Source organism: Protopterus annectens, chromosome 11.part0 (assembly GCF_019279795.1).
Source record: "Protopterus annectens isolate FY-2018-M chromosome 11.part0, PAN1.0, whole genome shotgun sequence".
NCBI lineage: Eukaryota > Metazoa > Chordata > Ceratodontiformes > Protopteridae > Protopterus > Protopterus annectens.
The window spans coordinates 684,199,206-684,215,598 of NC_056745.1; the positions used below are offsets into that span (position 1 = coordinate 684,199,206).

Below are 16,393 nucleotides of genomic sequence, written 5' to 3' on the forward strand. Positions count from 1 at the left end.
TGGCATAAGCCATGGAACCTTGCTGGCTAGGCTTACGTAGGCCCTTGGGCTGATAGCCTAGTACCTACCTATGAACCTATATATATATATATATATATATATATATATATATATATATATATATATATACACACACACGCACATATATATATATATATATATATATATATATATATATATATATATATTTATATATATATATATGTATATATATATATATATTTATATATATATATATGTATATATATATATATATTTATATATATATATATATACACACACACACACACACACACACACGGTCTACTTTGAAAGACAGAAATACCAGATGACCTGCTGTTAAAATCCCAAGAAGAGAAAGCTGACAACCGCAGAAAACCGATGTTCCGGAACACTGACTTTCAACTCCAGGCAAGTAACTACTTGTCCAATAAAAACAAAATTAAACTTGAAGTAATCTAAACCCACCCACCAAACTAAATATACCAACTCTAAAGTTGCACTACTCCAAGGGTCAGGGGCAGAGTTCAACATGGTGGCCAAGTGTTTTCTTACCTGGAGTTGGAAGTCAGTGTTCCAGGATGTTGCTTTTATAGGTTCATAGGTGTTTACTAGGCTAATGACCACAAGGGCCGTTTTAAGCCTAGCCATACATCTTAAATCTCTGACAAGTTCTGATAGTAACCATGGGCCTGGGAGATGAACCATTTACAGGTTACCTGTGTCCATTAGAGGCATAGGTGCCAAACCAGAGGTCAGTTTCCAGTTTCCCATCCAATTGTCCAAGTTGCACTTGAATATGTTAGGAAAGAACTCTGCTTCACATAGATGGGATAGTCTCTGGGATACATACCTCTCTCTCCAGCAGGTACTGTTTATATCACAGACAAGGTTTAAGTCTTTAGAATTGGTAATTCTGGTGCTGTTTGTTTTGTGGATATGCAGGAGACCTGTCAGAGTGGGGTCTGACAATGCCCTGTATGCGAGGCATAGAGCTCCCCTCTAAAGCCTGTAGGAGACAGAATACAGGGATAGGGCCTTGAGGTGGTCTGAATAGGACATTTTACTTACACCCTTTTAGTAAGGAACCTCTGTGGACTTTCCAACTGTTGGATATGTCTGGTTAGCTACATACCACAGGGGGCATTGTACTCAGTGATAGGTCTGATGAATGCCGAATACAGTGGAATAATGACTTCCTTGGACTTAGATGCCATAGCTTTGTTTATAAGTTGCACTTCATAGAATGATGTCCTCAACACTGCAGACACTTGATGGTCAAAGGGTAGATTAATGTCTGTGTTTGTCCCCAAGTCCTTGACTACTGGGTCAACTCTAAGGGTTGTGTTGTCAATATTATAGTTACCAGGGATGGATGACTTCCCAAAAGATACTGTTATGCATTTCTTGGCATTTAGTTTTAGTCCATGGCTCTGACACCAGTTATGTGTCTGTCACCTCCTCCTGGGGAACATTTGGGTCAGTGTGAGATTCACTGACAGCTCCTAATTTGCAGTCATCTGAAAATTTAGTCAGCCAGAGACCACTGACATTGGCTTCAACTTCCGAGAAGTAAATACCAAAAAGGAGTGGTCCAAGGTCTGATCCCTGAGGGACTCCACTTGTGACTGGCCTCTTTGTAGAGGTGGACTCCCTAATTCTAACTTCCTGGATCCTGTCTGTGAGCCAGTTTGCTATCCATAGTGTGACATACAAGTTTGTACCTAACCTCTTGAGTTTGTCAGCAATGCCCAAGTGGGGTATTGTGTCAAATGCCTTGACCAGGTCAAGGTAGGCAGTGTGAACTATTTTGCCGTCATCCATTGCTTTGGTGACCTTCTCAAGGAAGTCCACTAGGTTGAGTAGACATGATCTTCCCTTGACAAAACCAAACTCGGTTGGGTCCAATTTCTGGAGGTTTTCTGCATTTCTGTTGATCCTCTACATGATAATTCTTTCCATGGCTTTACATATAACACTAGTGAGACTTATGGGTGGCCCACCTTTGAGCAGAAGGATGACTGTTGCCTTTCTTCATTCATGAAGCATGAAGCCTGTTTGGAGGCTGCAGTCAAATAGTAATTCCAGAGGCCCTTATAGGTCCTGTTTCATGCAATTTAGAAGGCATCCTGGGATATTGTCTGGCTTTTTTGATGCAGTGTTCTTGGTCTTAGAAAGAGCATTAAGCACCTGTTCCCTGGTGATAGTAGATGGAGTTGTATTTTATGATATTTCCTGAGGGAGGGTTGAGGGGGAGAGAGGGGTAAAGTTGGAGCTGAATTTATTAGGAAGGAGGTTTGCTACATCTTCTTGCTCAGTACAGGTGCCACCATTTACAGTGAGCTCTGCACACATTTATGTATTGCCTTTGAGGTTGCGGACATACAGTGGATGTAAAAAGTTTACACACCTCCTGTTAAAATGCCAGGTTTTGTGATATAAAAAATGAGACGACATTAAATAATTTCAAAATGTTTCTCACCTTTCATGTGACCTATAACCTGTACATTTCAATTGAAAAGCAAAATATAAAAAATAAAAAAACATACAATAAGCTGGTTGCATAAGTGTGCACACCCTTGAACTAATAATTTGCTGAAGCACATTTTGATTTAATTACAGCATTCAGTCTTCTTAGGTAGGAGTCTATCAGCATGGCACATCTTGACTTGGCAATATTTGCCAATTCTTCCTTGCATAAGCACTCCAAATCTGTCAGCTTGCAAGGGCATCTCTTATGCACAGCCCTTTTCAGGTCACCCCACAAATTTTTTATTTGATTTAGGGCTGGGCAATTCCAAAACGCCATTCTTTTGTTGATTTTGGATGTATGCTTCGGCTCATTGTCACTTTGAAAGGTGAAATTCCACTTCATCTTCAGCTTTCTAGCAGACGCCTGAAGGTTTTGGGCCAAATGTGATTGGTATTTGGAACTGTTCATAATTCCTTCCACCTTGACTAAAGCCCCAGTTCCAGCTGAAGAAAAGCAACCCCAAAGCATGATGCTGCCTACACCATGCTTCACCATGGCGATGGTGTTCTTTTGGTGATGCAAAGTGTTGTTTTTGCACCAGACGTACCTTTTGGAATTGTGGCCAAAACGTCCAGCCTTGGTCTCATCAGATCATAACACATTTTCCCACATGCTTTTTGGATGCATTATGTATTATTTTGCAAATTTTAGCCGGGCTTGGATGTTTTCTGTGTTAGAAAAGGTTTCCGTCTTGCAACCCTACCCCATAGCCCAGACATATGGAGGATACGGGAGATTGCTGTCACATGTAGTACACAACCAGTACTTGCCAGAAATTTGTGCAGCTCCTTCAGTGTTGCTGTATGTCACTTAGCAGCCTCCCTGACCAGTTTTCATCTTGTCTTTTCGTAAATTTTGGAGGATGTCCAGTTCTTTGCAACATCACTATTGTCCCATATTTTCTCCACTTTTTGGTGACTGTCTTCACTGTGTTTCATGGTATATCCAATGCTGTGGAAATATTTTTGTACCCTTCTCCTGACTTATACCTTTCAACAATGCGATCTGTTTGATGCTTTGTAAACTGTCTGCGAACCATGGCTTTTGCTTTAGCAGGCAACTGAGTACATGTCAGGAAAATCCTACCAGGACAGCTAAACTTTATTTGGGATTAATCAGTCTCTTTAATTGATGGCAGGTGTGTCCTCAAGAAGACTGAATGCTGTAATTAAATCAAAAGGTGCTCTAACAAAGCATTAGTGTGCACACTTATGCAACCAACTTATTTTTTTTATTTTTTTATATTTTTTCCCCTAACAGATTTGTTTGTTTTTCAATTGAATTGTACAGGTTATAGGTCACATTAAAGGTGGAAAATGTTTTGAAATGATTTATTGTGGTCTCATTTTTTAAATCATAAAAACCTGGCATTTTAACAGGGGTGTGTAAACTTTTCATATCCACTGTAGCTAGAGAACGCTTTGTGGTTGTCCTTGGCCTGGGATGCCAAACATATTTCAAATTTGGCTTTGGTAGACTTTATTTGTCCTCTGAGTTGTTTTAGTTTGATGAGAGTGTTTTTATCTTGCTGGATGCTGCAACTCCTAATTTTTACCAGGATTTTCTTCCTCCTGTTATACAGCCTATTGATTTTGTGATTCCACCAAGGAGGCTTGTTTTTTGAGTTATTTCTGTAGTTCTTCCTGGTGGGTACAACTGCCTCTATTGCAGCTATTGTGCTTGTACAGGGTTTCTGTGAACAGTTCTGCATAGGCAGCAGTGTTCTCAGGGTTTATGGGAGCTTGACATTTTGCCAAGTTCTCACTTAATGGCAGGAGGCTAGCCTTAGAATAGTTCCTGAATATTCCAGGTTTAGCTTAGGTTTTCTGAGGTTGTTACCTTTCTTTTTTTCAGGATTTTAACAGTCAGTCTTCTGGTGTTTCGGTCTTCCAAAGTATACCCATATGCATAACGTTATACCGTCTTGGGGAAAAGGGAAATTCCCAGTAGAACAGCAAGTCAACCTTCGGACAAGTAATACACTATATGATTGCATTGTTTTGCAAAAAATCCTAGCTTCCAATCTGAGATCATACATTTAGTATTGTAACAGTATTATCAAATTTAAATTTGTAAATGTCAGCATTGATGTTTATAAGTATAGTACTGATCTAGAACCTGCATCAGAAGTACTTTGCTATTGATGGATGCCATTGGAGATGCACTGTTTATTCTCAACGGTTAAGTAATAAATAAAATTGTTCATGTAATAAATGTGGCAGCAGTATGTAATGGTTAAGATAAGCTGTCAAAAAGTTAGAAGCTACATTTCAGATACAGGTTTGAATCATATGGGCTTCTGTTTCACACTGTGCAGATCACTTACATTTGTGGATTGTCTAAGAAAAGGACACTTTTGTGTGAAATTTTTCTGTATTTAACCAAAATTTTAACGTTTGTGTAATACGATTTTGGGGAGCATATTTTTATTTTGATATTTCTTTATCACAGTCATGCCATCAACCTTCTAAGCAATATTCCAATTTCCTGTTTGGACGTGCTAATCAGTGTCCCTTCTGAGGCAGGATCAAAGGAGCACAATGGGGAAAATATGGAAGCTGTTCAGGTTTTGTTGGACTTTATGGAGAAGAGAATAGATAAGGTAAATGTTGTGTTCAAAGCAATAAATAACATGCTAGATTTATCTATTTATTGAACTTAACGGGGTAGAGCATGGATCATTTCTGACCAATTTCAGTCTCACTCTGGGATCAATAATAATTCAAGTGTGAACTCAGTTTTACCTACATTTGCTGTGCACAGAGTTTTCAGGTACACACACATTGGTTCAGTGTACTTCATTACTCAGTATTTGCTTAAAAGATAGTCAACACAAAATTATGCTGTGTTGTAGCCACAGAATTGTGGACAATGCAGATTGCTTTATTGACGGTACCTAAACTCTGTTGGTGTGTTGTATAAATATATATGTGTGCGTGTATGTATGTATGTATTTATATACTCTCACACATGTAAGGGCACGTTTTATATTACTGTTCATTCTTAACTACTGGCTGTGTGTTGGTCCATTAGAATGTCTTTATGCTCTGCTCTCTCTCTCTCTTCACGTAAACATTCTTAATCTCCTTGGAAGAGGTCTTTCTTCAGTAATCTTTATGACTAATGCTGCTGCTGTCATTAGGACCGCTCGGCAGATAAAACTTTCCTGGGCTGCCTGGCACCCTCCTCTTCACAAAATGTGTAAATAATCTCTCTGCAGTTATTCTGTGTGACGCTTTTACTCTGTCTATGTCTTAGTTTTGCAGACCCCTTTAACTCACTTTTGCCGAGGTTGTTCACTAAATCCACAGGTTTAAGTACAAAACACAAAAATACTTATCATGGAAAAGCCTGTACCATTGAACACAAGCGCTAGGGTCATGAATCACAGTTATTTTCCCCTCCTTTTTTAGTATAACTGTCATTCCTTCAGTGACTACCTGACTAGTACAGCTCCTGTCTTCAGTTGAAAATGTAAGTTATTTACTCAGTGTCGACATTATACGTTTCTTCCCCTTTTATTCAGATTTGCTGAGGTCACTCAGTTATTCCTCCAGTGTAAATACAAAACAGAAACACACTTAGGACCAAGGAAAGAGCTTGTATCAGTTTACTCAAGAGACAGAGACAAAAACCTTAGCGGTCTTCTGCTTATGACTCAGTCCAAGTTCTCTGATGTAAAAGCCAATACCAAAGGGATTTGGCTAAGTCTGCAGATGACTTTAAGCTAGGAGCAGTCATTGAATCACCAAATGACTTGGCCATCCTGAAGGATGATTTTGTTTCAGGTAAATAACTGGTGCCAAGCTCATTGACTGAAACTAAATGCCAAAAAATGCATTGGTGTATCGTATGGAAGGTCATCTACCCTGGGGAACTTCCACATTGACAGTATAACCCCCTAAGAGCTGACCTGGTTGTTGAGGAACTTTTGACTAATGTGTCCATTGTTGTAAGAGTGTCCTTCTATACTGCATAGCTTATTAACAAAGGGATTGTGTCTAGATCTAGGGGTGTCACTCCCTCCTTTAGCCAGTTATTGAGTATAATACTTCCTTTGGCATGTATCCATCCAGACACATGCAACAAATGAAATGCTCACAGACATACCTTACTGAAAGGATACAACACCTAAACAATGTCTTACATGGTCCAACCCAAAAGTCCTGTCACTATACTCTGTATCATAGAGACTGTTAAGAGGTGATTTGTGTTTAGCATACAGGGTTTCATCCACCCAATACTGACAAATTTATTGCACATCAGTAAATCAAACAGTATTAGAAATACTCTGTCTAGGGATCTAAACCTGTCCTACAGCATCAACAGAATGGCTGCCCCCATCCATGTTAAACGAAGCTCATCACTGTCCATACTCAAACACAACGTGAATCTATGGATGGGAAACAGAAAATTTACCCCGGGATTGCCCCCTGTACTACAGATGGTCAGAGACAGCTTCTAAATGCTTTAGCCCATGAATGTATCATCGCAAATTATATATAGTATGATTCCCAGGTATTCTCACTAGTGGTAATATATAAATATCAACCATGTGATGGGTAAGGCCAGTGTAATACCAAATAGAGTAGGTTAATTCAAGCACCACAAGGGGAAACTGGCTATGCATAAAATGACCTGCAAGGGTAGCTAGCCTAGTACTTAGCTATGAACCTACTAGGAGTGTAATTGGAAAGGTCAAACAAGATTATTTCAAACCAACTTCAACAATCAGTTCAGTTTCTTACTGACATTAACAAAATTTTTGGGAAATCATAAACAGAGAAAAATCTGTTGCCCTAACAACATCTAATGGCATTGCTGACATGTTTGTTTATTTCTTTGACTATATGGTAATAATGTGTGTCACTCAACAGTCCTATAAAATTTCATTTGGAGTCAAACCCATCTACTCCGAGGTTTAGTTTTCAACCTGTTATTGCAAGCATCACAATTAAAAAAACTATTACTTAAATTGAAAGACCATGGCTCCCGCTCTTGTTAGCAACGCAAAAATCTTTTCCAGACCTTTGTGGTAGGAGGGCGGAACTAACATCATACAGTTGTACAAAGGTGGGAACAAAATAAGGTGGAAATTGCAGAATAATTACTATGCTTAGCCCAAAAGTATTTGAATTTGTGGAACACACACAGGACATGAAATAACTCACAGAACCAATTTAATAACCAGAATACAATATGGCTTCCATCCTTGACTAAGTACTTAAACTTCCTTACTAAAACTCGTGGATTGTGTTGCTAACCACAACAACAAAGGACTTGCTTCTTGTGCTGTTTTCTTGGACTTCTCTAAGGCCTTTGACATAGTAAACTACCATTTACTTTAATTGATTACAAGTCATTGGACATTTATCAACAGTACTAGTTTACAAACTACTTTGGGAATCAAACTTCAGCTGGCCACCAGCAAGGCAAATTGTCCCACTGTTTCCTGTCAAATATCGGTGTACCTCAGGGATCCATTCTTGAGTACAGCTTTTCAATGGTTTACAATCAAAAAGTCAGCAGTGACATACTCAACAGCCACCTCCTTGACCATGGTAGGAGTGACGGTCGGAATGTCGACGTTCATTTGTACGTCCATTTAGAAGGATGTACACAGGGCAGGGAGTTATAGCGTAGACTTCCATGGGAGAGTTCCACCTTAAGGTCGACAGAATTTGTCGACGTCTGTGTGTCGATCATACAATCTCCTTCATATTCATGATTTAATGTTATTTGTCACGGAAATCACTGTTCGCAGACGTGATTTTTGTCCTTTTGATGGTAAACCCTTTTCAATATATTTACCAACAGTATAGACCTATGTACTAAATTAATCAGATTAGTTCAGTATTTTGACTGTGTAGCTACACTGCATTGTGCAAGAGGCTTCTCAACCCTCTTGTCTCAGCAAAAGTAATCCTAAGTGAAAAATAAATCTACGTTAGATATTTCTTATCCAAATACAATTAACTCCAACATGCTACATCCATCTAAAATTCTTAAGGAGTCTTCAGGCCCTTTAGAGCCAATAACTTTACAGGAATACTTGGGAATTACAATTAACTATAAACAGAATTTCCAAGAATGTGTTAACATTACTATGAAAAAAAAAACACCTTTATTGCATTATTAGTTGTGATGCAGGCAATTTACATGTATATAAAAGTAATGAAACCATATTAACAAGTTCACATTTACAACATTGTACATAACGTATATTGTTATATATCCAATAGTATAGGCAACATTACATAAATTATTCAGTTCCTGCCTTCTCTTAAACCTTATTCCTCCTTCAAAGCATGTTTCTGCATGTGTTGTTCCCATAGTCTCCATTTTTTCTACATGATTTATTCCTGTCTTTTTCTCCTCCTGTTCCAGTTGTTCCGGAAGATCCCACCTCCTGTTGTTTTATGTCTGTTACAGTGTTTACATCTTCAAGTAAAGTTGGTTTAGATTTTGATTTCCATTTTCTAGTAATTTTTTTTTTTTTTTGGCAGCCACCAGAATTAAACTTAACCTGGGCTGACTGTGTCTAGACAATTCAGATGTGGTATCCCAGCTCAAGGAAAAAAAATAATTTACATAGTTACACTCATTTGATCGCCCAGTATTCCTGACAGAGTACTCTGTAGGGCATTCTTAAAGTCTGCCAACTCATTACACTCCCAGAACTTGTGTTCCTAGTTCCCTCTTTCTCCCCATCACACCTCCCAACATTTGCCATCTACCTAAGTAAAAGGTCTTTGACTTGGGGGTATAAAAGTATATATGCATATGGTAAACATCCTAAATCTTCTAGACTTTGTTGCTTGTTTGGGAGCAGTATATATAACCTCCTGTTGTTTCATTGTGAATTGCATATCAAATCTCTCTTCCCAATCTTTTCTGATCACTTTTGATTCCTATAGTTATCATGCATTATTTATACCCCTACTAATTATCCCTGTTTTAGCAGCAGCTTCTGTTCTAGATTCAATTCAAAACTCAATAAGTGCAGATCTTTCACTTAAGATTCCCCTGTCCCTTTCTCTTTGTCTATACTCTGATATCAATCCCTTATAGAGAGGGCAGTCAGTAGCCTGCAGTTCAAATGTATTCTTTACCTCGTCTCATCCTGTTACCTTTCCTTCTCTAATTATTTTTCCCAGTACCTTGGTTTCTTTGCCAACTGCCTCCAGGCAATTCCAGCCCTCTCTTGTCTATTCTGTGTACTCCTAATTGCAGTCATCGCTATTGGCAGAATCTCCTTTCTCCATTCCAGTGTTGGCTTACTACTTAATTTACTTGCTGATTTATGAATATAATATTGTGCAACTCTTGTTCTCTTTAAGGATCTGCATTCAAAATCCTACTCTCACCTTATTTCTTGAATTTCCTCCGTAGTATATCATCATCATCATCCCTTTAAATTTTGAATTGTAGCTTTCTGCTTGTGTTATGTATAAGTACCTTAATTGTGTAGCGCTAAAATATCCCTTTAAATCTGATAATCCTAAACCTCCTTGTTTTCTTAGCAGGATCAGCTTATTCCACTTGACTGTTGCACCCTTTCCCTCCCAAATTAAATCTTTCAACTGTTTATTAATTACTGTCCACAACTTCTCTGGTTTATAAAAATATGCCTATCTGTGTATAAAACTAAAGGGACTAAAGACATTATTACTGCTTGTTTGTATCTTGCTGTCCATATCCGTAGGCAAGAGCTTCATTTTAACATGCCCCCATAAATATAGGTATTGCTGAACCAGTTCACTTGTGGGCAGATCATTTTTAGCTATAGCCCTTGTTTTTATCTTCATTAATTTTGTATCCCGAAAAAACCTGGAACTATCTCAGAATATTCCACAACACTGAGATGTCCTTTTCTGGTTTCATCAGGTACACGATGATATCATCTTCAAATAAAGCCAACTTTTCTTGAACACCATACCAGTTATATCCTTGAATTTCTGAATCCCTTATTTTCTTTGCCAGAAGTTTTAAATATAGTAATGCAAATAACAAGGGGGATAGGGGACACCCATGCCTTTTTTCCTATGTTCAGATACAACTTATCAGAGTGAAACCAACCCTCCCACTTTGAATTTTGCCTCCAATTCCTCATGTCCTTCTAATTAACTTTATTATTATATCAGGAAATGCAAATCCTTCCATTGCTGTACTCATAAAATCCCACCTTACTTTGTTGAATGCTTTCTTTGCATCAAGACCTACCAATAACAGCAGTATGTTGTATGTACTGCTTCCCTCTAGATCATCACTGTTCAGTTAATATTGTCAAATGTTTGCCTTCCCTCGGCAAAAACACACTGGTCAATATCTATTAACGTTGGCATCACCTTTGTCATTCTTTTAGTCATTACAGATGCAAACACTTCATAATCATGGTTTAGAATTGAAATAGGCCTTTATGAAGCTGAATCAGATGGGCATTTACCATCTTTATGTATTACAGCCACCACAGCTTTTTCCAGGATGCTGGTGCCTTCCCTCCTTTTAAAATACTGCTGGCAAAAATCTGGAAGGTTTTTTTATTTTCTTCCCTCCTAAATCCCAAACTTCCACCAGAATACCATCTATTTCTAGAAACTTCCATGTAGATGGGTTATACAACACCATTTTTATCTCGTATCCTCTGATATCAACTGTTAATTAACCTTAACCTTGACATATTTAAGTCTTCATAAGTATTTCCATTTGTGCTTTTTCTTGATTTCCTCACTTCTCTGCTTTATACAGATTTTCGTAAAATTTCCAAAATATTTCCAATACCTCTACAGGATATCTAGCAATTTTTCTTTGTTATAGGCTCCCTAAGTTTGCTAATAACCATTTGTACTTTCAGTTGCCTAAGTCGTTGTGACAAAAGTTTTGTGCTCTGGAGTTATCAAAAAGTTGTTTAACAGCAAACGCGTGCATATTATCCGGGTAATCTGTTATTTTCTCTTTATCACTCTGCAATTACACCTTTTATTCTGTGTGATTCCCCTTATTTGTAATACTTTAACATTTGTTAGCCCCTACTTCTTAAACAGATTTTTTTTCCTTCATTTCTACCATATTTTTAAACTCCACTTTCATTTTGTCCCACTCACTAACTGTAACTTCTGGAGTACTTTCTATTTTCCTTAATAACTCCCAAATAATTCCCACTACCCATTCCTGAAATTACTCTATTTTTATTAGGTAGGTGGGGATGTGCCAATGTCTCATTTTTACTTCATTACCCTACATTTTCATCTTGGTAATTATTCGTGCAGGATCTGAAATGGTTATTGGATGTGTATCAGAGTTCTCAATTCAATGGACACGTTCCTGTGAAATATAATTTTTATCAGTTCTAGCCTGGTTATTATACCTTGGGGAATAATATGTAAATGATGTCTGAGTCAATGCTGTTGAATTCACATCTTTCATACCAAATATTTTCAAAGCTTTATTCAGAAATATGCCTTCTTTTCTTATATATTCCGATCTAGCCCCCCCCCAGATGCACCCACATTGTTGCAAATCAAATTCCATTCCCACCTATATGTAATCACTGCTGAAAGCTGATTATTTCTCTCAGACTTTTTAAGCTCCAAAATGGCAGTTTTAGGTGGAATATAAATGCATGCCGATGTAATCCTCTTCCTTTGCCAGTAGCCCATTGCTACTACAAATCTGCCATTATAATCTTTGTTTCCTGTTCTATCACTACTGGAGCTCCTCTTGCAATAAGTATAAGTACTGCCATTTTTCCTTTGTCCTTGATATTCTGAAGAATACCCATTCTGAACCTTTCTTTATCAAATTCCCATGCGCAGTTCTTTCTAAATGTGTCTGCTGTAGCATTGTTATTTGTACTGTGCATTTTTTAATATAATTAAGTATTCTTTACTTTTTGTGTATGCCGTTCAAATTTCAGGGTAATATGGAAAGTGTTACCCTTATGGTAAGAAATCGTTATTCCCACCTATTATTTATGGCAGCCTTTTGTTAAATGTTTCATTCCAGCTTTTGTGATAAATATACTCGGTAATGTTTGGCATGATGGTCCTTTATACATTTTTGTTTTTCTTATCTTCAACATTGGCACCCGTGTCACATTTTACAGGACTTTTTGTTTTAATAAAAACCTACAAACAAACAAAAAAGCAGACCCCCCATAACCTGTTAACTTAATACAAACACACATAAATATGTATATCTCCAAATAATGAAGTTTAACCCTCCTTATAGGAACATTTGTGCCAAATAAACAGCTGCTAATACAGGCCCTAGTTAACCTGAAATTGAGGTTATCCATGCAAAGATGCACATTACTGCCTGTGATTCTGCTTACACTAAATGGTCTCTGTTTCCCATCCGCCAGATGTGAAAACTATGTGCCTACTTTCAGAAATCATTGTTATCCTTGAGCAGTGTTCTATCTTTTGTTATCCTTGAGTAATCCAGTGCTGCGTGTGTTATTGCCCTATTAGAGAAGTAAGAGAAAAAAGAAAATATGTATTCCTGAGCTGCAGCATGAAAGACAAACTGAAACATTTGTTGCTAAAGGAAAACATTTCATTATATTCATTGTTTTCATGTTTGCTTGTACCCACGTAAAATTTATTAGATTAAGCCAATAGGGTTGCCACCTTTTCACATGTCCAAAGAACAACATTTTATGTGGATATGTGGGATTTTGCAGGGCAGTCCATGCTCACAGCCTGTGCAGGGTACTGAACTTCAGTTGTTTGCAAAATAAAAGCTTATTCCTGTAGCAGTTCAGTTGTTTATCCTGTTTCATGAAATAATTGTTTTGAATGCAGATTAATTGTTTTACATAACTATTAAAGAAAACTTAAGAAATATTTTTGTCCTAAAACGTCAGGACATTTGCCATCTTTTATTTTTTTCCATATGACATAACTGCCCAACGAGAGATTGTCCTGAGTAAAGAGGGACAGGTGTTAACTCTTTAAGCAAAGAGTCTTAATCTAGACATTCACCTCTACAAATGTAAGAGAAAACATATCAGCTCTACATATATTATGATCCGTGTAGGTTTCCACCCCATCTCCCAACTCAGCAACACAAGATTACAGCCTATTAACTTAACATGCTTTTGTCTAGCTTTTCTTCTCTTTTTTGCAGTGTATTGCTTACATTTCTTAATATCAAAAAGAAGAGAAGACGAAGAAAAAGGCATATGTTTACTTTAATAATTTTACCACATACAATAACAACTAAAGGTACTTTACTGTAAAATATGCAATTTATATTGTGAAAAGTTTAATAAAATACTGTTAAGAAAAGAAGTTGTTTTACTTAACTTACATTTTTCCTTCCTCCTCTCCTCCCCTCAGAGTCCTTCCACACAATAATAAGAAATGAGGCAAATGCCATTCAGTTTTTTTTTTATTTATTTTTTTTTATATTTAACATTTGTTAACCGGGAAAGTCCGACTTGGAATGATGCCAGTTTTCAGTGGAGACCCGCGGCGAAATGCTTCAGATGCATGCCTTTGTAAGTTCAGTACAGTTCCTCACAAATTTCACAGACTCAACAAAAGTCCACTCTTTCTACTTATTCTTATACAGCCATATTTCAGAAATGTGATTGATGCTTTGCAGTCCAACATTTATTCACTATTTTCCATGTTGCTTGTCGTCTTCATCTCAGTCTCCCATCTCCATATTTTGGTTTAATTCTAAGGTGTTCCTGATTCTTCTGATCAACTCCTGTGTTTTTTTCTCTGTCTTCCAAGCATTTCCCTTTGGAGCAGTGAAAATGGTTTCACTGGTAAAGTCTCTTTGTGTGCTTTATTATCAGAAGAACGAGATGCAAAGTCCCTTTTGCTGGAAGGCTCATTTTTTGTGTGACACACTTTTGTATTTCTTCCTTAGCCTGTTCTGCATCAGAAAATTACTTTGATCATTCAGGAAAAAATATTCTGACAACAGCTGGATACAGCAGCTTGAATCTCACACCTGCCTCTTGGCATTCCCTGATTACTGCAATAAATTTGTTTCTCTTCTGCCTGGTGTACAATGAATAATCATATTCGACAAACATTCTACTGTCTCCAGCTTTTAATACTTTGCCCATTTGCTACAGTTTTGTCAGGATTAACTCTTTCTGCAAGTAGATTTGCTTCTTTACTGGTAAAGGTCTTGGCTGCTTTCTTACAGCCATACTTTGAGCATACACATGGTGTGTACTGCTGTGGAATACCAGTCTTGTTGATTATTTTCACCTTCATAAAATTTAATACAATCTGTTTCTTCTAGTTTCTCTAGCGCAGCAGAAAATCTCTAATTCTGCCATTTTTGAAAAATCTCATCTTAAGCAATCTTACACTCAGCTAAACTTTTCTTCATTTTGACCTCTGATTTTTGCAGTTTTATCTGATCATCTGAATATCACACACACACACTCACACACACACTCACACACACACACACACACACACTCACTCACCTATAAATAAATATACATTTAGTAGCATAAAGTACTGCAGCAGAGTCCACTAGTGCATAAAATAATGAAAGTTTATTTACTGAACAGAATGAAAAAAAAAATACTGGTACAGACGTGTGTGTGTGTTTACACACACATATATATATATATATATATATATATATATATATATATATATATATATATATACACACACAGATATATAGTTCCCCTTCACAAGATCGAATGGATGGAAGCTCGAAATTCATAATCTTGAGATCAGAATCTCGAACTTCCATTCACTCGAAATTGTGAATGGGAGCCTTTAGGTTTAAAAAAATAAAAAGTTAACCTACCTTATTGCAGGGGGCCAGGTCCCACTGTACCCTAGCAGTTTAAATGTGAATGTTCCCTGACTGCACTATAGCGGAGGAATGGAAAATCTTCTGTTTTGCGCTTACGCGTATAGCGCGAAATGGGAGATTTCCCTCTCCTTCACTATAGTGCAATCTCTGTGTAGGTATATTTAAATAGGGGGGTTTGGGGGCCCCAGCCCTCCATGTGGGGGTGCAGGAGGGTGAAGCCCCACTGCGAAAACATTTGAAAGGTGTTAATTTTTTTTTTTGTCCCTTTCATATGTTCGAGTTTGTCTAAATTCAAAATTCTGGTTTCGTGTTTATGACTTTCGAGTTTAGAGAAATTCGATCATATGAAGGGGAACCGTATATATATATATATATATATATATATATATATATATATATATATATGGTGGTCCTAGTCGTTAAATTGAAAGTACGTTAAATTGAAACGTACTACAGTGAACTCACTTTTGCGAATATGTACTTTCACAAAATAAAAAAAAGACGACACACAATTTGTGTGTAGATTTAGTTGTACGTCAACATGTACTGTTTGTGCAACTAAGCAAACTGTTGCTTAGATCACAGTACAGTGGGTATATGGGAATATTCCCTTTTTCCCACTGTAGTGCGATCTCAGAGTGAAAATATTAAAGTAAGGGGGGTGTGGGAGGTGCAGGGGGGCTTGCCCCCCTGCATAAACTTGAGTAGTGTTTTATTTTTGTAGGTTTTTTGTCTTTTTTTACGCGAAAGTGCATTTTCACTTGAGTTCGCTGTAGTATGTTTCAGTTTAACATACTTTCGATGTAGCAACATAGATCCATATATATATATATATATATATATATATATATATATATATATATATATGTAAAGTAACAGAACCTATGTAAAGGACCTTTTCGATTGGTCACACAAAGAAAGCTAAAACTGGTGTAAAAGACCTTTTTCTAAGTCCAGAGGTCGTGTCAACCAGCTTCCTTCTTTCTGGATTCAGATTCCAAGTGCAAACCTTCTCCAGGAATGTCGTTTCCTTTGCTGCAGTCTCCAGAACTGCTATTA

The 16,393-nt window shown here is 37.3% G+C and overlaps 1 protein-coding gene across 2 annotated transcripts in view; it reads left to right on the forward strand.

Moving 5' to 3' along the window:
- Positions 1-16,393, forward strand: part of RIC8B (RIC8 guanine nucleotide exchange factor B) — a 1,378,718-nt gene that overhangs the window by 736,238 nt on the left and 626,087 nt on the right. For both annotated transcript variants that reach the window (XM_044088144.1, XM_044088145.1), the window contains one exon: positions 4,985-5,135. In XM_044088144.1, coding sequence (XP_043944079.1) covers positions 4,985-5,135 — 151 coding nt within the window. The remainder of the gene's footprint in view (positions 1-4,984; positions 5,136-16,393) is intronic.